This window comes from Petaurus breviceps, unplaced genomic scaffold (genome assembly GCF_028583685.1).
Source record: "Petaurus breviceps papuanus isolate PSGF00001 unplaced genomic scaffold, PetGlider_PUasm1.0 90994, whole genome shotgun sequence".
Classification (NCBI taxonomy): domain Eukaryota; kingdom Metazoa; phylum Chordata; class Mammalia; order Diprotodontia; family Petauridae; genus Petaurus; species Petaurus breviceps.
In genome coordinates, this window is record NW_027187393.1 from 1,542,645 (window position 1) to 1,568,106 (window position 25,462).

The window sequence follows — 25,462 nt, forward strand, 5'->3', positions numbered from 1 at the left end:
TAAATAGCTTAAGTTTTCACTTTGAAACTTTTACCTTGGAGAACTACCTTGACCTCCTGCTTTCTCTCCCATAAATACTTACGAACAGAAGAGTATACTGAATTTGACTAATGTACCCCACTTGAGAGATTGACCATAATAGGTTAATTTGAGGTTTTCATGTACCTTAACATGAGAATAAAGCCATTTTCCCTACTCTCATTACTACCTTTATGATCTTGGGCAGGTAATTTAACCTCTTTAGGCTGTAGTTATCTGCAAGAAGAGGGAGCTAGATTAAATGATCACTAAGGTCCTTAACCTCTGATCCTCTGATTTTTTTCCCTCCTTCTGTTCTTAGTCCTTTGTGTGTAGATTTCTTTATGGTTTATAACAAGTTCTGGTCACTGCAGTTCTGAAAAATACAATTTCTACTTTTAATGACAGCCTTCACCTTTCTGTAAAGGTATGTGCTTTTGTCTCTTTGTAGCCAACATTTCTTCTGCTACCTCAGGAACTCAGAACCAGTCACTGAGGTTAAGTTAGTTTGAAAGAAGTGTCCAGCCTAATAATGTTAGGTTTAAAATGAGGATTGCCTTGTGTTGGTCTCATCTTGATCCCTGAATGCTATTGATAGTATTCCTGGTATGCTTCATTCTTTTGTGGGCATTTCAGCCTTATGTGGATTATGTGGTAGAAAAACTCATTGTAATTCATGGAAGAGTAAGAAATTTTTTGAGGTTGTGGTGAGTGGATGGAAGAGGCTTTATGGATATAGTTTCTCTAAATATTTAGCACATCCTCACTGTGGTAAGGAATGCATGATAGGAGATGGACAGAGCAAAAAATGTATAAGAGAACCATGGACAGAAAATGATAGCTCTGGCTTCACTGAATCAGGAGTAGAAAGCATCTCCTCCCTCACGTTGTTTTGTGTAGGTAGAAGGATAGGCTATCCTTTTGGGAGTGGACATAGCAACTCCTTATCTTTGTGTGGTGTGTGTGTGTGCCTAAAATACACAGAACCTGTGCTAGTATGAATGTTCATCCTTTCCCAGTCTCTATATTTTAACTTCATCTTTATTCATAGTCATCTCTTTCTACCATGGTCTAGGACTGAAACTTTAATTATAAATATAATGAAGAATCTTTGAAGAGATCTTTTTCTTTTTATCATCTCAAAAGTAAAGCCAGTATTTCAGCAATTTTTGTATAGTAGTTCTATGATAATATAAATTATCCACTTATTTCTTCCGTTTTGTCTCCATGGATGACAGTCAAACTTTGGTCTCAGAGATTGGGATATTGCTATGCTAGACTTTGTTTCACTTTCTTTGATGTGTGATGGCACCTTCTTTCTTTTTCTTCCCCTCTTTCAAATTTTAAGGTTCCTAAGAAAATCTTGAGTAAGTGGGAAGCCAGCGTTGGACTTGCTGAACAGCGAGAAGTTCCTAAGGATTTTAAGGTCAGAAAGCGTATCAGAACTTCATTGAAACTCGACAGTGAGGAAGATATGCCCTTTGAGGACTGTACAAACGATCCTGAATCAGAGCATGAACGAGTACTGAATGGCTGCCTGAAATCACTAGCCTTTGACTCTGAAACCTCTTCAGATGAGAAGGTGAAGCCGTGCACTAAGTCTCGAGTCAGAAAGAGATCTACAAGCCTCAAAAGGACTAGTATTAAAAAAAACAACATACCATTTGAAGCTCATAAGGAAGAAAGAAGGGAAAAGATGACAGAGAATCTTGGCCTGAACTATATTTCTAGTGATGTGTCTGATAAGCAAGCTTCTACTGAACTATGCAGAATAGCAAGCAGTCTTACAGCAACATCGAACAACACCACAACAAACTATTTGTTTTCTTCACGTGGGAAAACCACTATGAAAAAAGAGTTTGAGACTTCAAATTGTGATTCTCTGCTTGGTTTATCTGAGAGTGTTTTGATTTCTAGCAGTACTGTAGAGAAGAAAAAACCTCTCCGCAACATGGTTCCCATTGCAAAGCCATCCCGCCTGTGCTATATCAGTACTGGTGATGAGGAAAAGAGAAGTGATTCAGTCAGTTTATGGACCACCTCTGATGATGAGAGCAGTGACAGTGATCTGGACCCAGTTGACCAAAGTTCTGAGTCTGATGAAAGTGCTCTAGAAATCAGTGGCTCTTTTGATAAAAATGAAAGTGAGTTACCTTTAGAGAAAAATGAGAAGGCTAAATATTCCAGGTATCGCACAAAGAACACTAGAGAAAAAGCAAGAAAGAAGTGTAGAAAAAGTAGTTCACGCCTAGACCAGTTGTTAGATTGTACTAAAGCTCCTGGCCCTGAGAGTGAAGAATCTCAAGGTGCTGATTCTGATTCCAAAATGCCCATCATTGCCAGAAACGACAATCTTTCCACCAAATACACCATGCCACAAAGCATTTCCCATGAGAATTCTTTCATAAAGAGTGGGCTTACTAATCAACCTCTGTTACAATCAAAACATAACAAACAGCCTAAACCCAGGAATATAAAATGCAAACACAAAGAGAGCCCTACTGCAGTAGAACCATCAGTTTTAGAGGAGGATTTCAGTTTAAAGTGCTGTTCTTCTGATTCCAAAGGGTCTCCTTTAGACTGTGTTGTCAAAAGTGGGAAGCTTGATAGTCTAAAACTACTGAGCAACATGCATGAGAAGCCCAGGGATTCTGCAGAAATTGAAACAGCTGTTGTAAAGCATGTTCTATCAGAGTTAAAAGAACTGTCTTATAGATCCTTAAGTGATGACATTAATGACTCTGGATCATCTAAAATAAACAAACCTTTACTTTTTCCTTCTTCATCTGGTCAAAGTCGTTTGCCTATTGAGCCAAACTACAAATTCAGCACCTTATTGATGATGTTGAAAGATATGCATGATAGTAAGACCAAGGAACAGCAGCTAATGACTACTCAAAATGTGGTCTCCTATCGTAGTCCTGGCCTTGGGGACTGTTCCAGCAGCAGTGCTGCAGGTGGTTCAAAGTCCCTGGTTTCAGGAGGCTTGACTCTTAAGGCTGAAAACAATGGAGATTGTATTCAGGACTCAATCTGTCAAAACCCGGGTGGGAGTGAGTCTTCTCTCACCCGAGAGTCATCTGGATCTTTAACTGGATTGCTCGCTAAGAAAAGAAGGCTCACTGCTTCTGGCAAACGTAGAGCAAACTGTATTACTCGGCGAAATTGTGCAAGATCCAAGTCATCCAAACTGCAGGATGGCTTCTTGGCACAGAGGGAAAAAGACACTATTGAGAGCAAAGACTTAAAATCAGAAAGGAAAAGGAAGCTAAACCAGCCACCCAGTATGACCATTGAGACTGCACTGGGTGAATGCAAAGATGTTCCAGATTCAATAAGTAAGTCTCTAAGCAGCAGGCCTGCAGATTTGAAAAGAAAGCAGAATCTTCAGTTAATGGAACATTTAACAGGTGACGACTGTGCACATTTTCCTGATGTCCATTTTGATCCCATGGTTAAAAAATCTGACCCTGATAAAAATCCTGAAAAGTGCCCCTCTTTTGAAAATGGGGAAGTCCTAGAGCTGGACTCTGAAATGAACAGTGAAAGCTCCCTAAGTGATGAATCTAATGATATAAACCATGTGGCACCCAAAAAGCGGTGGCAGCGTTTTAACCAAAGCAGAGCTAAAACCAGTAAGCGCATCAGTAGATCTAGTAGGGAAAAGAACTCAAAGAGTGCCTTTGGGGGCCTGCACCCTTGTGACTTTCTGCTGGAGGGGAATGAGGGCCCAGAGGATAGGCCTTCCAGCCCTTCCAAGGTGCTAGAGGAAGAAATCAAACAGAATTGTGAGGGTCACTTAGACGTAGTTGTGCCACAGTTGAATGTGTGTGATAAGCCAAACAGTGATGGGCTGCACAGAGAATCAGGGCTTTCCAATTTTCCTCCACAGCCTGAGCTCTCCACACAAGGTAAGAGCTTTACAACTGCATGACAAGTGGATTTGGGTATATTTTCTTGCCTTATTATTTGTCCCTGGCCTAAGTTGTATCATAGAGAATTTATATACGAAAGGTATATAGAAAGCTTAAGATGGGAAATTTTTCTTTAAGAATAAATAGGTACTTTTCCAGAATGGGTCTAAATTTTAAGAATCTCATTATGCACAACACTGAGGCAATTTTGTTATTGTGTGATAAATTTCCTTTTTTAAAATTTCTATTTTTCTTAGTTGGTTTCATATAATGATTATCCAGAGCATTTTTGCTCCTAGGCCAGTAACCTTTGTTAACTTTGAGACTCCTGAGACCCTGATTTTTGTTGGGGGAACTCTAGGCCCTGTGTTTCTATCCCCACCCACTATGGAAAATGCAGTTCAACAATCATTTATTAAGCAGCTGCTTGTTGCAGAGGCCTTGTGCTGATGATTTAGTGAGAGATAAGATAGAGGCCCTACTATTAAACTAAATGGGGAAAGGGGATTCAGATAACTGTCATTTTAACAAAAGATCCATATAGAGTCTTTAGAGAAATGTGACAAGGGAAAGATCTCCTTTACCTGATCTGGGATCAAGTCACCATGGGATCATCATGAAGGAAGTAGCATTTTGAGTTGGGTCTTAAAGGAAACAGGGAGTGACATCTATAGATGGCAATTGGGTAGGGGAATTCATTCCTGCTATGGGTTTCAGAACAAGCAAATACATAGAGGCAGAATAAGAATAGGGAAAAAGGAGATAATCCACTTTGTTGGGAAAAGAATATATGAAGGGGTAGTAGCACAAGAAAGCTATGGAATAAGGTTTATTGGATTCATTTTGTGAGAGATCTTGAATGCTAGGTTCCAAGGAGTTTTGAGGAGAGTGACTTAACAGAGTAGTATGTAAGGAAGATGACTTAACTAAGGTGGTTTTTTGAGTATACAAGCTAAAGGTAGAAAGATAAGATAGGAAGCTAATTTCAATGGTCTAAGCAAGTAGCAAGGAGGGCTAGAAGAAACAGTCTATTGCTATTATAACAGCTTTTTTACCATCTCAGTTTGCCAACTATTTCAGTGAATTTGTGCTTCTAATTCCTTAGATTCTCCTGTTGTGAGGATTGAATGTCTTGTAAGGGAATGAAGTTAATTTTAAAAAATTATTTTTTTAAATTCTCAACTTAGATGTGAGAAGAATAGCATTAGCTTGTAGTTATGCAGAAAATTTTCTACCATATTTTTAGGAAGAAAGAACAAATTGAATATGTTTCATCATTGAAAAATTAATAGAAACTTCAAAAATATGGACATTAGCTGTTACAGAATTTATCTGAATGATCAAAGAGATATTCTTTCCTAAATGGCAGGAGAAAATTTGGTAGAAAAGAAATGTGGTACCAAAAGATAACTGCTATTTCTTCTGCTGTTCCCAACCATGAAATGGCATTAACTCCCTCATTTTGAGGGAGTTTCGAAGTATTATGCTTCTCTAAAGCTGAGAATGAACTATGTTCTAATTGATCAGTTTCTTATAAGAAGAAATAGTGGCTGGGTTCCCACTTGTGGAAAAAGAATCCTCTACATCATATGCCCTATGGAATCAGAGGGGAATCTTCCTCAGTAACTATGTAGTACAATCTATATGTGAACTAAAATCTCTCTATTTCTGACAAGTAAATGTTCATCAGGTCTTTGCTTGAAAAGCTCCATGTGAAAGGGAACTCATTATTTCCTAAAGCAACCCATTCCTTTCTTTCTTTTTTTTTTTTTTTGGAGGACAATTGGGGTTAAGCAACTTGCCCAAAGTCACATGGCCAGTTTTTGTGTTAAGTGTCTCAGGCCGGATCCAAACTCAGGTCCTCCTGACTCCAGGGCCGGTGCTCTACTCACTGTGCCACCTAGCCGCCCCATTATCCATTCCTTTCTTGTACGGCTTTCTCTTCAAGAGAATTTTTCCTGACATTGGGACAGAATTTCCCTTCAGAACAAGTGGCCTACTTCTTCACCTTAATTTTTCCATTGTTTCTAGTTTTGTTCTGTGAAGTTAGACTTCTCTTCTTTGAGTAAAACATCCCAGTTCCTTCAAACAGATTCTTTTGCCATTTAAGTTTTACTCCTCTAAACACTTTCCCATTTAGCAGTGTTTTTAGCAGTGTTCTTCCTAAAAGGTAGGGCTCTAAGCTGACTGTATAGAGTATAGCAGATCTCCACCTCTGTATTCCTGGGCACAATACAGTTTGATACTGCATTAGCTTTCTTGGCTGTGATAACCAGTAGTTGACTGATATTGAACTTGTAGTCCATAAAACTCAGATCTTTTTTTTTTTTCAGAAAAACTGTCATTGAGGTAGCCTTTTGTACTTGTGACATTGATGTTTTGAAACTAAATGTAAGAATTTATTTATCCCTTACTGAATTTTATCTTGTTACATTTTGCCCTATGCTTTAATATGGAAAGATGTTTTAGATTTTGACTTTGACATCTTCTTCAGCTTTGTGCTCCCTGCAAATTTAATAAGTGACACCTATATTTATATTCAAGTTAATGAGCAGAGAATCATGGAGATGCTCTTTCTGAGATGACTGTAAAAAATTAATGAATACTGTGGGTCCAGTTCATTCAACAAGTTTCAACTGATTGTATCCCCACATCTATCCACACATCTCTGCATCTTTTCCAAAATAGTTTGTGAGACAATAAAAACTTTGTCAAAATTTGGGCAAATTTTTTAACTCTTCCCTGATCTCTTCAGTTAGTAATTCCATCAGAAAAAGAAATAAAGGTTAGTCTGGTTTGAACTCTTCATGATGCTCTTTCCAATCACTGCTTCCTTTTCTAGATATCTCTTAACTATCTTTTTTTAATTTTCTTTTTGAAGGGAAATTGGGGTTAAATGACTTGCCCAAGGTCACATGGCAAGTTTTGTGTTAAGTGTTTGAAGCTGGATTTGAACTCAGGTCCTCTTGACTCCAGGGCTGGTGCTCTATTCACTGTGCCACCTAGCCACCCACTTAACTATCTTTTAAATAACATTTTCTAGAATTTTTTTCTTCTTAAGGTTTCACAGAGGCTCTACTTTCCCTTTCTAAGGAACTCTATTGTTACTGATAACCTGAAAAACTAAGAAGAGATCTTGTCGATACCTAAAGATAGTAAAAAATTACCATAGTGCATAGCAATAATAAATATTTGTGATCTTGACCTCCTTTTACCTGTGTTCCATTTGTACCTTTCTTAGTTAAACCTACATAGAAATTGGCAGTGGCTCATTTATAGGCAAAAAATGCTTCAGGGTTCTGTGCTATCAAGAATGAAATTTTTTTTCTGTGGCTTGTTTCTTTTTTTTTTACATTAATTTATTTTTAGTTTTCAACGTTCACTTCCATAAGATTTTGAGTTCCAGATTTTCTCCCTATCTCTCCCCTGCCCTCCCCCCCCAAGAGGGCATGTCATTTGATATATAGGCTCTACATGTACATTCATATGGAACCTATTTTTAACATTAGTCTTGTAAAGAAGAACTAGAACTAATGAGAGAAACTTAGAAGAAAGAAGAAACAAAAAAAAAAGAGCAAATAATATGCTTTAATCTGCATTCAGACTCCATAGTTCTTTTTTTCTGGATGTGGACAGTATTTTTCCTCATGAATCCTTCCTTTGGAGTTGTCTTGGATCCTTGCATTGCTAAGAAGAGATAAGTCTATCAAAGTTAGTTATTGCACATTGTGGCTGTTAGTATGTACAACCTTCTCCTGATTCTGCTCACTTCACTCAGCATCAGTTTAAGTCTTTCCAGGTTTTTCTGAAATCTGATTGCTCATTATTTCTTATAGCACAGTAGTAAGTATTCAATTACATTCATATATCTCAACTTGTTCAGCCATTCCCCAACTGATGGACATCCCCTCAATTCCCAATTTTTTGCCACCACAAAAAGAACTGCTATAAATAGTTTTGTACGTGGAAATTCTTTTCCAATTTGTATGCTCTCTTTGGAATCTATATTCCTATATTCCTATATATACCTGGAAGTGGTATTGTTGGGTCAGAGGGTATGCACATTTTTATGTGGGCATAGTTCCAAATTGCTCTCCAGAATAGCTGGATCAATTCACAATTCTACCAACAATGCATTAGTGTTCCAATTTTCCCACATCTTCTCCAGCATTTATAATTTCCCTGTTTTGTCATGTTAGCCAGTCTGATAGGTATGATTTGAAATGGTACCTCAGAGTTGTTTTGATTTGCATTTCTCTAATCAGTAGTGATTTAAAGCATTTTTTCATGTGAGTATAGATAACTTTAATTTCTTCATCTGAAAACTGCTTGTTCATATCCTTTGATCATTTGTCAATTGGGGAATGACTTGTATCCTTATAAATTTGACTCAGCACTTTATATATTTTATAAATGAGGCCTTTATCAGAGACACTAGTTGTAAAAATTCTTTCTCAGCCTTCTGCTTCCCTCCTAATCTTGGTTGCACTGACTTTGTGCAAAAACTTTTCTGTTTAATGTAACCAAAATTAGCCATTTTTGCATTTAATAATGTTCTCTATTGCTTGTTGGGTCATAAATTCTTCTGTTTTCCATGAATCTGACAGTTGAACTGTTCCTTGTTCTCCTAGTTTGCTTACAGTATCAGCCTTTATTTCTAAATCATGTACCCATTTTGACTTTATTTTGGTATACAGCATAGGATGTTGGTCTGTACCTCGTTTCTGCCATACTAGTTTCCAGTTTTCCCAGCAGTTTTGTCAAATAGTGGGTTCTCATCCTAGAAGCTGAAGTCTTTGGATTTATCAAACAGTAGATTACTATAGTCATTGACTATTACGTCTTGTGTACCTAACTTATTCCACTGATCCACCACTTTCTTAACCAGTACCAAGTTGTGCTGATGATTGCATTATAATATAATTTAAAATCTGGTATTCTTGTGCCTTGTTTCTGTGGATCCAAAAATTACTTAATCCTGTACCTGCTTTAAGTGGATGTATCAAACTGAATTTGAGCTAATTTAAATTATGATTTAATTATCTTGATAGTGATAATTAAATCACTTTTAAATCTCCATAAAGTTCTCATGTTTTATCAGAGGTGTAAATATAATTTTACTTCATTTCATTACATCAGTCTTTCATGTTATTACCAATTGAATTTTGCATAATGTATAAACCTAGAAAAGTAAAACAGTACAAGAGATCATGACTAAGTATATGTTGCTTTACACTTATCTGATTTTTTTATCTTTTTGATCTAAGATTTGCTTAAAGTTCTCTTTTACAAAATTGTAATAATTTTATATGTTCTTTAGGTTCTGCTTGTTCATGTTGCATTACTTCTTGCAAATCTTCCCATGTTTCTTCATGTTGCTCCCCAGTACATGTTCCAGTATAGTCTTCATGTTTCTCCCTCACACAGTAATGTTGCATATTCATATACTATAATTGTTAACACATTCTTCAGTCATTGACCATGCAGTTTATTTCCAATTTTTTGCCATTACAAATAATGCTGCCATGAACTTTTTTTATACATAGGTTTTTTTCCTATGTCAGTAATCATGCAATAGAAACTTAATAGTTGGTTTGCTAGATCTGATGTGAACAGCTTTGTAACTTTCTTAATTCTACATTATTTTCCAAAACAGACCGGTTCGCAGCTTCTCCAGTAGTGATATTCTTCTGTTTTCCTACTTGTAACAGTAAATGCTTTCATCTTTTTTTGTCCCTCATTCCCCCTCGCCCTGGTTAGTCTGAGGGAATATCTCAGATCTGTTCATTTATAAACAATTTGAGCATTTTAAACAGTGATTGTTTATACTACTTTTTGAGAATTCTATCATTTGACTAGTTAGTGAGATATAGTTCTTAATCTTATATATCCCTCCTTCAATTCCTGTGGATTTTTGATGTATCTTTTACTAGAGATACTTTGTGGAAGAATTTTTTTCCCTTAATCTCTATCTTGTTTTGGCTAAATTTACTTTTATTTGTACAAAATCTTTAAATAGTTGACATAGTTAAATCTCTTATAATATTTATGACAAATTAGACTTGATGAATAGCTATTTAATTTTAAATGAATTAATTAAAAAGCATTTATTAAGTACTTAACTGGTATGTTAAACATAGAAAAATTGAGATAGTCCCTGCTTACAAAGATTTCAAGTTCTTAATTGGGGAAGACAGTATATAAAAGAAAGTTGTGTTACAGGGCCAGTAGAGAGTCCAGAGGTCTTTGGGTTACATAGATAATTACAGTAACAGTGCCAGGTGACTGCAGGGCATAAAGAGGTAAGGCCCCCAGGATTTTAGGAGGAAATGATAGAATAGATGCTTGGTCCTCTATCTCAGCATAAGGATTGGAGTTATTGATACTCATCTTTAAGCCCTTTAAGCAGTCAAGTAGCCTGGTAAAGGAGGAACACAGGACCACTCCATGGTAGAAGCTTTTCTGACCATCTATGGTTCTGGTAAGGTAGATGAGAGAGAAGGTAGAAACAAAGGAGGTAATAGCAGCTCATTTCCATAACTAACATTCATGTATGCTCCGTATCCTTGCACTGCACTGTCAAGTTGAATCCAATAACAGGTAGAAACACCAGATGCAGTAACTGCATTTGACAATGTATACGCAACATTTTGCCATTTGTTTATAGTTGTTAAGAAATTGGGTTCTTCTTTTTGACCTTTTCATGTATATTATTGAAATCATTGAATTTTTAAATTCTACATTAATTCTTATGCTTTGCGGGGGGGGGGGGGGGGGGGAAGGTGGCAATTGGAGTTAAGTGACTCGCCCAAGGTTGCACGGCTAGTTTTTGTGTTGTGTCTGAGGCCAGGTTTGAACTCAGGTCCTCCTGACTCTAGGGCCGGTGCTCTATCCACTGCACCATCTAGCCGCCCCTCAGCATTAATTCTTAACAATGCTTACTATGTTTTTCTAAATTTCTCTGAATTCCCATGTTTTTTGAATTCATTTTTGCTGCATAGTATAATGTTAAATATGCAGTTTGTTCAGCCATTCTCCAGTTGATTGGCATTTTTGTCATTTCCAGTTCTTTGCCACCCCAAAACTTTTGCTACATCTAGAATCATTCTATCAAGTTGCAACTCCACCAATAATTTTTTCTTTCCAAAACTTTTCCAGCATTGACTGTTTTAGTTTTATTTTGTAATTACTTATAATGATGCTATGAAATTCTTTGTGTTAGCACTTTTTTTTAAGTGATAAGACTTTCATAGTATATTCACAGCAGTTGAATTAGGTAAAGGGGTATGATTGTTTTAGTAATTTTTATGTTGTAATATCACATTGCTCTCCAAAGAGAGAAACTATCATGCTAGTATGCAGTTCGACTAGATGAGTGTTCTTATTCTACGACAGCCTCACAAACATCTTTTATCATAAGATTCTTCTTGTCCTCACTAATATTAAATTTATTGTGAGGAAGAACCCATACATTGTCTTAACTTTTTATGTTTTGTTATGCACTTGGAAATTATTGTAGTATATAGTATAAGATGGTAATCTAACCTATATTTTGCCAGTCTGTTTGCCTGTTTTGCTTCTAATTCTTGGGTGAGGAATTACTTTCCATCCCCAATGCTTGATGTGTATTGAAGACTGTTCTACTGTTCACATACCCTTCCAGATTGTGCTTATCTGTTCTGTGGTTAAACGTTGCTATTTTAGAATCCAGTGTCAAATAGTTTTTTTAATTGTTCTTTTTTTCATATTTTAGACCAGATAGTGCTAAAATCCTTTTATTCTTTAAAAATTTTTGTACTTTACATTTTTTTGGTAATTCTATAAAGTATCTCAATGGTAATAGAACTGGTACGGTGTGAAATCTGTGGATTAATTTGAGTAATACCATTTTTACTATATCAGCTTTGGGTAGACATGAAAATTGAATGTTTCCAAGTTATTTACTGCTTTTTGCTTTTATAAAAATAAATTTCTAGTTTTATTTATGTGAATCCTATTTAGTAGTTAGTAGTTTATCTCCCAGATATTTAATGTTCTTTTGTTATGTGGTATTTATTCTTTTTTCCAGATTTTTTTCAGTATTATTCAGAAATGGTAATGAGTTTGGGAAACTTATTTTGTGCCTTATTCCTTGGATGAAAGCTATTTGTCTCAATGTTTCCATTATTCTCTACGATTTTTTAATTAAACCATCTTCAGCAAATAATTGTGTGTACTTTGTGTTCAATGTACTTGTCTTGGATTATTGTATTGCTGAGAATAACTGAATAGTTGATCATCGCACGGTGTTACTGATAACTGTGTATTAATGTTTTCCTGGTTCTTCTCATTTCATTTTGCAGCAATTCACATAAGTCTTTCCAGGATTTTCTGAAATCTGCCTGTTCATCATTTCTTCTTGCACAGTAATATTATATATAACCCAGGTTGTTCAGTCATTTCCTGATTGGTGGGAATCCCCTCAATTTCCAATATTTTGCCACCATGAAAAAGATTGCTGTAACTATTATTGTACAAATAGATCCTTTCCCCTTTTTTATAATCTCTGGGATACAGACCTACTAGTGGTATTGCTGGATCAAAGTTTGATTGCTCTTTGGGCATAGTTCCAAATTGCACTCCAGAATAGTTGGATCAGAACTCGAGCAACAGAGCATTAGTGTCCCAATTTTCCACATCCTCTCCAACATTTATCATTTTTGTTTTTTGTCATGTTAGACTATCTGATAGGTGTGAGGTGGTACTTCAAACTTGTTTTAATTTGTATTTCTCTAATCAAAAATGATTTAGAGCACTTCTTCATATACCTTTAGATAGCTTTAATTTCTTCCTCTGAAAACTGCCTGTTCATATCCATTGGCCATTTATCAATTGTGGAATGATTTATATTCTTATAAATTTAACTCAGTTCTCTATATATTTGAGAAATGAACTTTATCAGAGATGCTTGCTGTAAAGATTTTTTCTCAGCTTCCTGCTTTCTTTGTAATCTTGGTTGCATTGGTTTTCTTTGTACAAAAGCTTTTTAATTTAATATAATCAAAATTAACCATTTTACATCTCATAATGCTCTCTATTTATTGTTTGGTCAAAAGTTCTTCCCCTCCCCATAGATCTGACAGGTAGACTATTCCTAACATATTGTAGAATTCTGTTTTTTGATCCACTCTGCTATTGCTTCCATTTTATGGGAGAGTTCATCCATTCACATTAACAATTATGATTACTACCTGTGTATTTCCCTCCATCCTATTCTTCCTTCTATTTTTCCTCTTTCTTCTTTTACCCTTTCCTTCCTCGCCAGTGTTTTGCTTCTGTCTACTACCTCCACTGATCTACCCTCCCTTCTGTCAGCCCCCACCCCCTTATTTGATCTCCTTTCCTACTTCCCTGCCAGGTAAGATAGATTTCTATATTCAACTGATTGCCTATATCATTCCCTCTTTGAGCCAGTCCTGTGGAGAGTAAGATTCAATTTATATTTATCTCCCACCTTCCCATTTTCCCTTTCATTGTAATAGATCTTGTACAGCCTTTTGCTCTTTGAATTAGTGGTTGTTATGCAAATTACTTCTCCCAGGCTGCTTCCAGAATACTTTACTGGACTACTAAGAGCCTCTGGAATTTGATGACTGTTTCCAGCTAAGTTAAAATTGAGGTTTCTTTCTTTCTGTGTTCTGCATTCTAACCTTTGTTTCCACTATTACCAAGAAATTTTAATTTTTTATTGTTTCCTGGAATATGATAGTCAAACACTTTTTTTCTTTGTATTTTTCTAAAGAGCAGTAATGATCAGATTATCTTATGAAGTATGCAAAGAACCCATGTCTTAGTTCTTAAGACCATTGATATTTTCCTATTACTTTTTTTTTTCCTGAAAATACTGACTTTTTCGGGGGGGAGGGTGGATATCTAGGGTCTCTCCATCCCTACCTTATTCTTTTTTCTCCCCTGAGTTAGCAGTGAAAACAGTCTGTTTCCCATTTGGAATGTCAGGAAATGTGTGAATGGAAGCCTTTAATAATTCTACCATTATAGTGTAAAACTAGATGTTAACAGTCATTATAGCTAGGTGGCACAATGGGGTAAGAATGCCTGACTTGCAGTCAGGAAGACCCGAGTACAGATCCTGTCTTAGATATTTACTGGTTTTGTGATCCTGAACAGTTGTTTTACAGAAATATGAGATCATCTTCCAATTATGCCTTCAAATATTTTGCTTTGTTTTTTTTTATTCTTCCATTTCAGCTTTTTTCATTATACCTGAGCAACTTGGCTCCTGAGAAAGTCTGCCACTTCACTGAGATTTTCAACCATCTTTCTACCTAGTCAGTTCCCTTATTCATCTTGAATTCTTTCAGCAATCTTATTTTCAATCTCATAGATTTCAGGCCTTCTATATTATTAATTTAAACTACCTTGCATGGGCATTCACTGTTCCATAGTTTTAGTTGTAACAATCCTGTTTTTCCCTTTTTTATAGCTTTCTCTTCAGTCTTTTATCCCTTAATATTTGTTCACTGGGGTCCCTGTTTTTTGTTTTTACTGATTTTTTTTTGGTGATTTTGCACATTTCCCTATGGAGTCATCCCTGTCCCATGGCCTTCCCCCTTTTTTTATTCTGGTAGCTTATTTGAACCATTTGTCATGTGTTATAGATTAGGTAGATTTAGTCATGATCATTCACTCCTCTATTTTGCCATAAGTCTACCTTGCTTTACATTTTAAAACAATCTTCATATTACTTCCACCTTATACCCCATAAGCCTACCTTTAAAAATCAATTGCAGGGGCGGCCAGGTAGCACAGCAAGTAAGAGCACCGGCTCCAGTGTTGAGAAGACCTGGAGATCGAATCCCGGGTTGGGACACTTAGCACCCACCCAGAAACACCTGGCAGTGTAACCTTGAGCAAGTTACTTAACCCCAATTGCTTAGGGGTGGCCAGGTGGCTCAGCGAGTAAGAGCACCGGCTCCAGTGTTGGGACGACCTGGAGATCGAATCCCGGGCTCAGGGGCTTGGCACCACACCCAGAAATAACTGGCCGTGTAACCTTGAGCAAGTTACTTAACCCCGATTGCTTAAAAAAAAAAAATCAATTGCAAAGATTAGGCTGAGAGACACTATGGTATGGTGGATAGAGGACTGACCTTGAAATTAGAATATCATAACTTCAAGTCCTAGTTTTATGACCATAGGCTAGTTAGACATTTAAACTTTTCGTGTCCTCAGGTAATTCTGAGTCTAAGACTAGTAGTTTTATAAATTAATCTGCCTGGGTAAGGGAGAATTTTTCCTACAGGAATAAAATCACAAGTCTGTACAGAAAAGTTAGACTGGATGAAATCTAACATTCATGGAACCATAAATTGGTAGAAATGGGAGGGATATTAGACCTCATCTAGTTCAGAGGTATCAAATGTGCAGCCTAAAACACTCCCCTGCAAACCAGATTAAAATGTTATAGGGAAATATTTAACAAAATAAATTAAATTGTCATTCAGTCATTCTGTCGTGTCCAATTCTTTGTGACTCCTGTAGGCCACAGGACATCAACATTGTTCATGGACTTTCTTTGGCAAAGATACTAGAGTGGTTTATCATTTATTCAGTAACAAAATAAATTAAAATATAATAAAATGTAGATAATGTTAATATGGGTTGTCTAAGTCCGTATGCACCTGGAGGGATCACTGCCCCCAATTCTTTTTGAGTTTGATATCCCTGGCCTAGTTTATAAGTTCATAAACTTCTTTTGTGTCATGGATCTTTTGGGTAATCTATGGATTGCCATGTTGAGTCCTCAGAATAATGTTTTTATTATAAATACTAATCATATTGGAATAGTGTTATCAAAAATTTTTTTAAGTCGTAGACCCAAGATTAATATTGATTCAAGCCAACTTTATTTGTTTTTCTTGTGAAAAAAAATCTTAGGGTGGCTAGGCAGCGCCGTGAATATAGCACCAGCCCTGGAGTTGGGAGGACCTGAGTTCAAATGTGACTTCAGACTCTTAACACTTAGTAGCTGTGTGACCTTGGGCAAGTCACTTAACCCCAATAAACCTGTCTGCCATGGTGTACAATAATCTGGTCTTGTAGGCAACAACTTTATTTTTCAAATAAAGAAACTGAATCCCAAAAGAATGACATAACTTTCAAGGTCTTTTAGCTAGTAAATAGCCTTTGGAACTTGCGTCCCAGATCTCCTGGCACTTGATTGATCTTTCCCCAGTACTTCTTGAAAGTAGTGGTCCATGGGGAAATATCTAGAGTCTCTCTTATCCCTACTTTTCTTTTGCTTCCTTAAGTTGGCATTGAAACTAATCTATTTCCCCTTTGGAATGCTGGGAAATGTGAATGTGGCAGCCTTTAATAATTATGTAGTTATGGAATAAAACTGGATGTATTGACAGCAACAGCTAGGTGGTACAGTAAGGTAAGAATTCTTGACTTGGAGGCAGAAAGAACTGAGTTCAAATCCTACCTCAGCTGTTTACTAGCTTTGTGACCCTACACAAGGCACTGAAACTTTCTCTAACCTCATTTTCCTCATCTATAAAACTGGGGCTAACAATAGCACTTATCTCAAGGTTCTTGTAAGGATCAAATGAAGCTATATATTTGTTCATTGAAAATCAGTTATATACAGTAGTAGCAACATTGTGTGATGACCAGCTTTGCTAGGCTAGTTCTGTTCAGCAATACAATAATCTAAGACAGTTCCAAAAGACTCATGATGAAAAATGCTATCCACATCCGGAGAAAGAACTATGGAGTCTGAATGCAGAGTCAAAGCATACTATTATCTTTTTGTTGTTGTTTTTGTTTTGCTTTTCATTTTTCCCCTTTGTTCTGATTCTTTTACAACATGACTAATGTGGAAATATGTTTAGTATGATCGTACATGTATAGCCTATATCACATTGCATGTCTTCTTGGTGTGGGGGAGGGGAGGGAGAGAGAGAGAAAGAGAAAAAAATTGGAATTCAAAATCTTTTAAAAGTGAATGTTGAAAACTATCTTTATATTGTAATTGAAAAAAATAAAATACAGTGAAGTGTGGGGGGAGGGTGCGGCCAAAAGAAAATCAGAGCTGTATATAATCCTAGCTATTGTTACCACTCAAGTCATCAGTATGAGTGACAGAAACATTGACTTCTGTGTTGGAATTGCAGAATGGAAGGAATGAATAATCTTTGTGCTCAGGGTATAAATGTTCTTTCTAATGTAAAAACTAAGTTAAGGTGAAGGGAATGAGTTTCCTGCATGGCCTCATTGTTAATTGTGGTCTTGGAAAAAGAGAGAGATCTTGCTGTAGGGTAGTCTGAGTAGAAAATTGAGAAATCATACTTTTACTTTTCCCATATTTGCAAAATTTATACTATCTGCATAATATGTAGAGGGAGGAAAAGCAATATGCTTTATAGTCAGACTCTCTGTTAAAGGGTAGGGCTGCCTTTGTCAGGGCTGACCTGATATAGGGAAGGGACCTCAGTGCATAGATAAATGTTAGAGCTGACTGAGAGGAACTTGTGACTTTAGTGCATAGATAGTTCAGATGAGATTTGGGACAGACTGGAGGAGACATGAGGCAAGAACAAAGGAGTATTTGGGCCAGACCAGAGGAGACTTGAAGAGATTAATTAAGAACAAAGGAGTCATAAGTTGTTGCCTAGGCAAAGTGTGGATAGGGGGAAGGGGCAGAGTTTGAGGCTGGGAAAGGGATTTTACAGATTATAATTTTACAATACAAATTGCAGTTACAATTGTACAAACTGGTTTTACAAATTGATTTAGACCCCAGGTACCCCATCAGTTTGAGCTGCTTCTAAACAAGCACCATATGCATGTAAGATAGTCATGTAAAGAAATGGTTAGGTTTTACATTTGAGCCACAATTTCATTGTATGGAAAATTATAATATTTCTATTCTCTACTGACCTCACAGTGTTGTTCAGTGGAAAGTATCTTGCAAACCTTAATCTGTTGTATAAATCATTGTCAAAAGTGCTGTCATGGTGAAACAAATATTTTGCTAGGGTCAGAAAGACTTAGAAAGACTAGCTGTGTGACCTTGAACAAATAACTTGACCTCCAGACTTCAATTTCTTCATTTCCTGCTGTAGTTGCCTATGGTAATAGACATTTCCTGTCATTCATTCCACTAGTATTTATTGAGTGTTCTTTACAAGTCTTTGTGCTCTATGTGCTGTGGAGGATACAGAAGAAATAGATCTGTTCTTTTGGAACTTGTAGTCTAGTAAGAGAGTTACCTCGGATCCACAAATATAATATTATGGAGTTTATGACAAGTGATAAGTCATGGGAAAGATACACCTAAATATTTTCTCACTTGAGATTTAGTTTAATTAGAAGCATGTACTTGGGGAGGCTAGGTGGCTCAGTGAATAGAGCACTGGCCCTGAAGTCAGGAGGACCCAAGTTCAAATCCAGCCTCAGACACTTAACACTTACTAGCTGTGTGGCCTTGGGCAAGTCACTTAATCCCAATTGCCCTGCCTTCCCCCTGCAAAAAGACAAACAAAAAAGAAACCATGTACTTTAAGGAGGAAGATAGGCCATCTAATAGTATCTTTCCTGTCAAAAGAAATAAAGGAGTAGAGGCAGCACACTGTGGTGGAAAGAACACTGGATTTGAGTGAGAAGACACTTAATTTAAGTCCTGGATCTGCCTCCTATTCTCTGATTTTGTTATCATGTAGATGTCTGAAGAAAAGCCAACTGCCTCTGTTTGCCCTGCCTCCCATTTTCTCTTATGTAATTAAGAGAGTGTGATTATGTAGCTATGTATTGGATACTTTTTGTATTTCACTCCCATTTCTAGGAGTTGAGGGAACACCTTTGTATTACTGAGTGGGACCCATAGATTTAGATCTGGAACAGACTTCAAAGGTCATCTACTCTGTCTCCTTCGTTTTATAGAAGAGGACTCGGAAGATTAGAAAGGTCAAGATTCTTGCCCATGTTGCACAGACGTGTTAAATGGCCAAGCTGAGATTTAATTAAGCCCAGGACCTCGGACTCCAAATTCAATGCCTTTTCTATTGTGTCACCTATCGTATTATAGATCGAGACACATTTTATTAGGTTTAGCCTTTTGCTTAGAGATTAAGGAACTTCAATTTGTTACCCTGGGCAAGTCACTTAACTTCTCTCAGTCTCAGTTTCATTATCTGTAAAATTGAGGTAATAATAGCAGCTACCTCACAGCATTGAGGAATATACGTATTTTAAACCTTTTATTAATGTTTAGTAAATTGAAAGGTAGAGATTGTATTTAAGTAATTCTTTTTTTTTTTTTTGCTAGAACCCAGAAGTTAGCTTTACTGTTGAATAATTTTGAAACAAAGCAAATCAGCATCTTGGGTTATAGAGTCAGTTAAGTGTACTTCTCCTTTTAACAAAAGTTATTTTAAGGTTCTTACCATTTACCTTGGTGTAAACTTAATCTTTTTTTTTTAATGCTTTATTAACTTCTGATTTACATCATTCATTTCCACCAAATTTTGAGTTACAAATTTTCTCCCTGTTTTTCCCCTACCCACCGCCCCAAAATAGCAGTCCCACAGGATATCCCCTCCTCCAATCTGCTCTCTCCCATATCTTCTCCCATACCCTCTTTGACTTTTCCAGTAGGGCATGGTGGATCTCTATGCCCCAGTGCGTGTACATCTTATTTCCCAATTACATGTAAAATAGTATTAGTAATAGTATTTTGAAACTTTGAATTCCAGATTCATTCCCTTCTTCCCTTGTTACCCACCCTTGCTGGGAAGTTAGGCAGTTAAGTATAGGTTGTACATGTGTAGCTAATGCAAAACATTAACATAGTAGATATATTGTGAAAGACTGAATATATTTCCCTCCTTCCCATCCCACCTCCCACTTGTTCTATTATCTACTTTGATCCCATCCCTTTTCAAAAGTGGGTGCTTCCAGCTTCCCTTCCCCCCAAGCCTGCCCTCCCTTCCATCATCCCCCCTCTCATCACCTTCTCTCCTACTCTCCTGTAGGGTGAGATACCCTATTTAGTGTGTATGTCATTCTCTCCTCGAGCCAAATTCAAAGAGAATAAGGTTGACCCATTCCCTTTTGCCTTCCTATTCTTCCCCTCCATTGTAACCATTTTCCTTTGCCTCTTCTATGTGAGATAATTTACCTCATTCTGTCTCTCCCCATCTCCTCTCATTATATTCCTCTCTTACCTCTTAATTTCACATTTTAAGTATCATCCCTTCCTATTAAATTGGTCCTGTGCCCTCTGTCTATGTATACCTGTAAACATGTATACATTCACATATATATTCATATGCCAATATACCCTCTAATATGGGCATATATATATATATTTCTATTCCCTTCAACTGTTTTCATACTGAGAAAAGTTTCATCAGTTACAATTATCATTTTTCCACGTAGGAATATTAATAGTTCAACTTTGATAAGTTCCCTATGATTTCTGTTTACCTTCTCATGCTTCTCTTGCTTCTTGTATCTGAATGTCAAATTTCCTATTCAACTCTGGTTTTTTTCATCAAAAAAGCTCTATTCCACTGAATGACCATATTTTCCCCTGAAACATGATACTCAGTTTTGCTGGGTAGGTGATTCTAGGTTTTAATCACAGCTCTTTTGCCCTCCGGAATATCATATGCCAAGCCCTTCAGTCCCTCAGTGTAGAAGCTGCCAGATCCTGGGTTATCCTGATTGTGTTTCCACAACATTCAAATTGTTTCTTCCTGGCTGCTTGTAATACTCTCTCCTTGATATGGGAATTTCAAAAGCTAGCTATAATATTCCTAGGAGTTTTCTTTTTGGGATCTTTTTCAGGGGGTAATCGGTGAATTCTTTCAACCTCTATTTTGCCCTCTGGTTCTAAAACATCAGGGCAGTTTTCCTTGAGAATTTCTTGGAGGATGATTTCTAGGTTCTTTCTTTGATCATGGCTTTCAGGTAGTCCAATAATTTTTAAATGATCTCTCCTGGATCTATTTTCCGAGTCAGTGGTTTTTCCAGTGAGATATTTCACATTGCCTCCTATTCTTTCATTTGTTTGGATCTGTTTAACAGCATCTTGATTTCTCATAAAGTCATTAGCTTCCATTTGTTCCAGTCTAATTCTGAAGGAGTGATTCTCCTCAGTGAGCTTTTGAGATTCTTTTTCCATCTGGCAAATTTGGCTTTTTAAGGCATTCTTCTCCTCATTGGCTTTTTGAGCCTCTTTTGCCATTTGAGTTAGTATGTTTTTTAAGGTGTTATTTTCCTCATTCAGGCTGTTGACCCTCATTTTGTAATTTTCTTGCATCGTTCTCATTTCTCTTCCCAATTTTTCCTCCACTTCTCTTATCTGCTTCTTAAGGTCCTCTATGGCTTGTAACCAGCTTGTATTTTCCTTTGAAGCTTTCGGTATAGGAGTTCTGACTTTACTGTTTTCCTCCTGTTCCATGTTTTGCTCCTTTTTGTCCCCAAAATAGGAGTCTAATGTTGGAATCTTCTATCTGCTTTGTTTCCTTTGCCTGGTCATGTCGCCCCTCAGTCACTTGACCCCTGGGCTTTTTGCCACAGTAGGACTCTGCCACCAGACAGGGTAGCTTTCGTCCCAAACGCTGGGGTTTTCTCAGCTGCCGGATGTATTAGATGGGTGCCCTCTCTGAGGGCTCCACTCGCTCTGGCAAGCTGGACACACACTCCAGGACCTCTACCCTCTCACTTTGTCCTTAGTATCTATTTGCTGATCATTCTGGACCGCCACAGCTGCTGGTGATCTGGAGTCCCTCCAGCCAGTGGCTGGTCAGGCCCGCCCTGGGGCTAAAACCTCAGCTTGCATGTGGCTGAGCTCGGCTCCCAGAGCACTGCGCTGGCTGATTCCTGCCAGCCTGCTGGGCTGTCCTCAGTGGGAGGTTAGCGTCTCTATGTCATTTTGTGGCTTCTGTAGCTCCAAAGTTTGTTTAGAGTCCCCTTTTGCATGGACTGGGGAAAGTGGGAGCTGGAGCCATGTGGAGGTCCTGCTTCTACTTTGCCATCTTGACTCCACCATAAATTTAATCTTGAATAAAAGGCCACTTTAAGTAAAAGCATTCTGCTTCATCATGTCTTACAATAAGTGTTATTTCATCATTTTGGATACTTCCTCCACTAAACATACTTTGTAATCCTTGCAGCTTTCTAGTAATTAGTTTCATTGAATTACTATTGCCAAAAAATTTATCAACTTTCAGCTCCTGTTATGTACTTATCTATGTTGATCCTCATACAGTAGGATAGGATGTCACTCAAAGCTTTTCTAGCTTGTTAAGAACTACCATCTTTCATGTTTTGCCTTCAGGAATAAAGGTTTTTTAAAGGAATAACATCCCAACTATATTAAAGCCTTATAGAGCAACTTGAAAATTAAGGAGAATGTTTGCATGCTTTGGGGAATACACAATAGGCCTTTCTCTCATTTGTTGTCCCACTGCTGTTCAATATTGATTCTTTTTTTTTTTTAACCTTAGTTGCACGCTCAGAAAAGAAACGTCTTAGGAGGCCAAGCAGATGGCTTCTGGAATATACAGAGAAATATGATCAGATATTTGCCCCCAAGAAAAAACAAAAGAAGGTGCAGGAACAGTTGTCTAAGGTGAGTATGTGTTTTTTACACCCTTTTTTCAATTGTTCTTTCTCATCTGCTTTCACAGTTCTCATTTTTGTCTTTTGTACTTGGTTGTTTTGGTTTTTATTGCTGTTAGGTAAGTTCCCTAAGAGAAAATGAAGCCCAGACTACACAGTGCCAATCTAGCACTGATCTGCAGAATAAGCCAGTGGAAGAGAGCTCTTCAACCAAAGAGGATCCACCTGTCCTTGAGAGAGAGGCTCCATTTTTGGAAGGACCAATAGGTCAGTCTGAACTTGGAGGTGGAAATGCAGAGTTGCCAGAACTGACCCTGTCTGTGCCAATCACACGTGAAGTTTCTTCTTGGTCTTCACTGGATCCAGAGGAACCATTATTGAAACCAAGTAAGGAATGCTGAGACTATGTGGAGTAGAAAGAATATTGGATGGAGTGTCAGGAACCCTGAGTTTTATTTAGTCTCAACTCTACTACTTAATTACCTAATGACTTTGAACCTGTCACTTGTGCTTTCTGAAACTCAGCTTCCTCATCTATAAAATATAAGGGTATTTGAAATATGGGCTTGAGTTGTATGAATGACTTATATCAAGTCAACTTAATAAAATATAGCTATACATTTTTCTAACAAGATTATGAGATAGGGGTAAAAATCATATAGAGTTCTTATGGGTTTTTTTTTTTTGGTCATCTCAGTATTATGGTGTATTGGGTATTTAAACATTTCTTGTCCTATATGAATTGTGTTCAAATGAGAAACAGACATATAAAAGGGATAGAAATAACTTAGCACCATTGAAGTACCTATATAGTACTATAAGTACTCTTTCTGTAATCATTTCAAGGTTTGATTTTGGAAAAAGCAAATGTTGTAATCACTACTCACAGATTATATAATAAGAATTTGAACACAGACATGCTATAGTCTAATAGACAACATCGCCCTTTAAGTAACTGTGTTCAGAATATTTTTCCATTCATCCTATATACAGACTGGTTTGTCAGGTAAAAGAAAATGGACTTAGAATAGTTTAAGTCATTTGAGTGTATTTATAAATAGATTTAAGTTAAAGTACTTGAAAAACCAGTAGCTTATACCTAGTTTGTTGTTGTTGTCGTCGTCTACATTAAGCTAATAAAGAGAAATTCTATTTCAGGAAATTATGAAAGTAAACGTCAGAGGAAGCCAACAAAAAAGCTCCTTGAATCCAATGATTTGGACCCAGGATTTATGCCTAAAAGGGGGGATTTGACACTCCTTAGAAAGGTATGGGTTTTTTTAATCCTTAAAGTTGAAAGGTAGTCAAATGAGTTTAAAAATCAGTCACCAAGGAAAGATAAGAAAATGCATGTCTTCCCTTCTTTGCATAAATGTGGGATATTACATATACTCTGAGACTCACTTAAATGTGTTGGTTAATAGCTAAACTGATTTTTTCTTTGAAATTCTTAATTGTAAGGAATGACTCTTTGGGCAGGGGAATGGTCAAAGAATATATTCAGAAATTAAAATAATAAGCAAAGTAAAGGAATCAACATTTAAAGTTGAAAAAAGTTGAAAATCAATCTCTAAATGTTTGCAAAACCTTTTTGTCTGTTTTTAAAGTTTCAGTTCTAGATGTCATTTCTAATAAATAGTAAGTACTAAGGGCAGCTAGGTGGTGCAGTGAATAGAGCAACCAGCCTTGGAGGCAGGAGGACCTGAGTTCAAATACGGCTTCAGACACTTAACACAAAAACTGGCCATGTGACCTTGGGCAAGTCACTTAACCCCAATTGCCCTCCCCCCAAAAAAAGACAACAAGAAATAAATTTTTGGGGCGGCCAGGTGGCGCAGTGAGTAAGAGCGCCGGCCCTGGTGTCAGGATACCCGGGATCAGTTCCGGCCTCAGATACTTGGCACGCACACAGAATAACTGGCCGTGTAACCTTGAGCAAGCTACTTAACCCCAATTGCTTAAAAAAAAAATTGTAAATACTATAACTACTACTAGCAATAAAAGAATAAGCACGTACGGTAGTGGTTAAATCACAATTAATGTGAACAATTAATTTTATGACATGAAATACCAGAGACCATGAAAGAAAAATAGACAAAATAAACTCAAAAAATAGACAATATAAACTCAAAGATTGCATGAATGAATAAATGAAATCAGTGCAGCTAAATCAGAAGAATTTTTAAATATGATTGGAAGGAAATTTTGTGTTAAATATCTGTATCATAAGTCTTGACACCCGGAGGCAGCTAGGTGGTGCAGTGAATAGAGCACCAGCCCTGGAGTCAGGAGGACCTGAGTTCAAATCCGGCCTCAGACACTTCACACACACACAGCTAGCCATATGACCTTGGGCAAGTCACTTAACCCCAGTTGCCCTCCAGAAAGCAATAAATAAATAAATAAATAAATAGATGAAGCTTGACACCCAAAATCTCCAGAACGTTGAAAATCCATAACATTAAGAGCCCTCCCCCAGGAGACAAAAGATAGGAAGTTTTCAAGAATGAACAGAAGGATATCCAAAACCATGTACAATGTGATGTTCGACATCACAAAAAAAAAAAAATCAGAGAGGGAACAATTCTGAGGTATTATTTCCATTATCCATCAAGCTAGCATAGATATTTAATAAAAGAAAAAGTGAGAAAGCTCATTTTTAAGAGGGGAAGCTTTGAATTGATTCGCGTGTTCTGGAGAAAACCAATTTGTTATTAGATATATTAAATTCATCTGCTTCTAACCAGGGATTCCACTTTAGTAAGTTATTGAAAAAAAAAAAGACAAATATATGTATAAAATGTTCACAGTAGCATTATTTAGGCTAAGAAAATATATTTAAAAAAAAAAATAGGCCTAACAATTAGGGAAGGGCTAAACACATATTGATAGCATTT

The 25,462-nt window shown here is 36.9% G+C and overlaps 1 protein-coding gene across 25 annotated transcripts in view; it reads left to right on the plus strand.

The window, feature by feature from the left end:
* The window catches only part of NSD1 (nuclear receptor binding SET domain protein 1), a 152,387-nt gene that overhangs the window by 60,534 nt on the left and 66,391 nt on the right, over positions 1–25,462 (plus strand). For 23 of the 25 annotated variants that reach the window (XM_069077666.1, XM_069077680.1, XM_069077673.1 and 20 more), the window contains 4 exons: positions 1,367–3,929; positions 22,451–22,575; positions 22,685–22,952; positions 23,724–23,833. In XM_069077666.1, the coding sequence (XP_068933767.1) occupies positions 1,367–3,929; positions 22,451–22,575; positions 22,685–22,952; positions 23,724–23,833 (3,066 nt within the window). The remainder of the gene's footprint in view (positions 1–1,366; positions 3,930–22,450; positions 22,576–22,684; positions 22,953–23,723; positions 23,834–25,462) is intronic. The other 2 variants (XM_069077677.1, XM_069077678.1) reach the window with 2 other exon arrangements.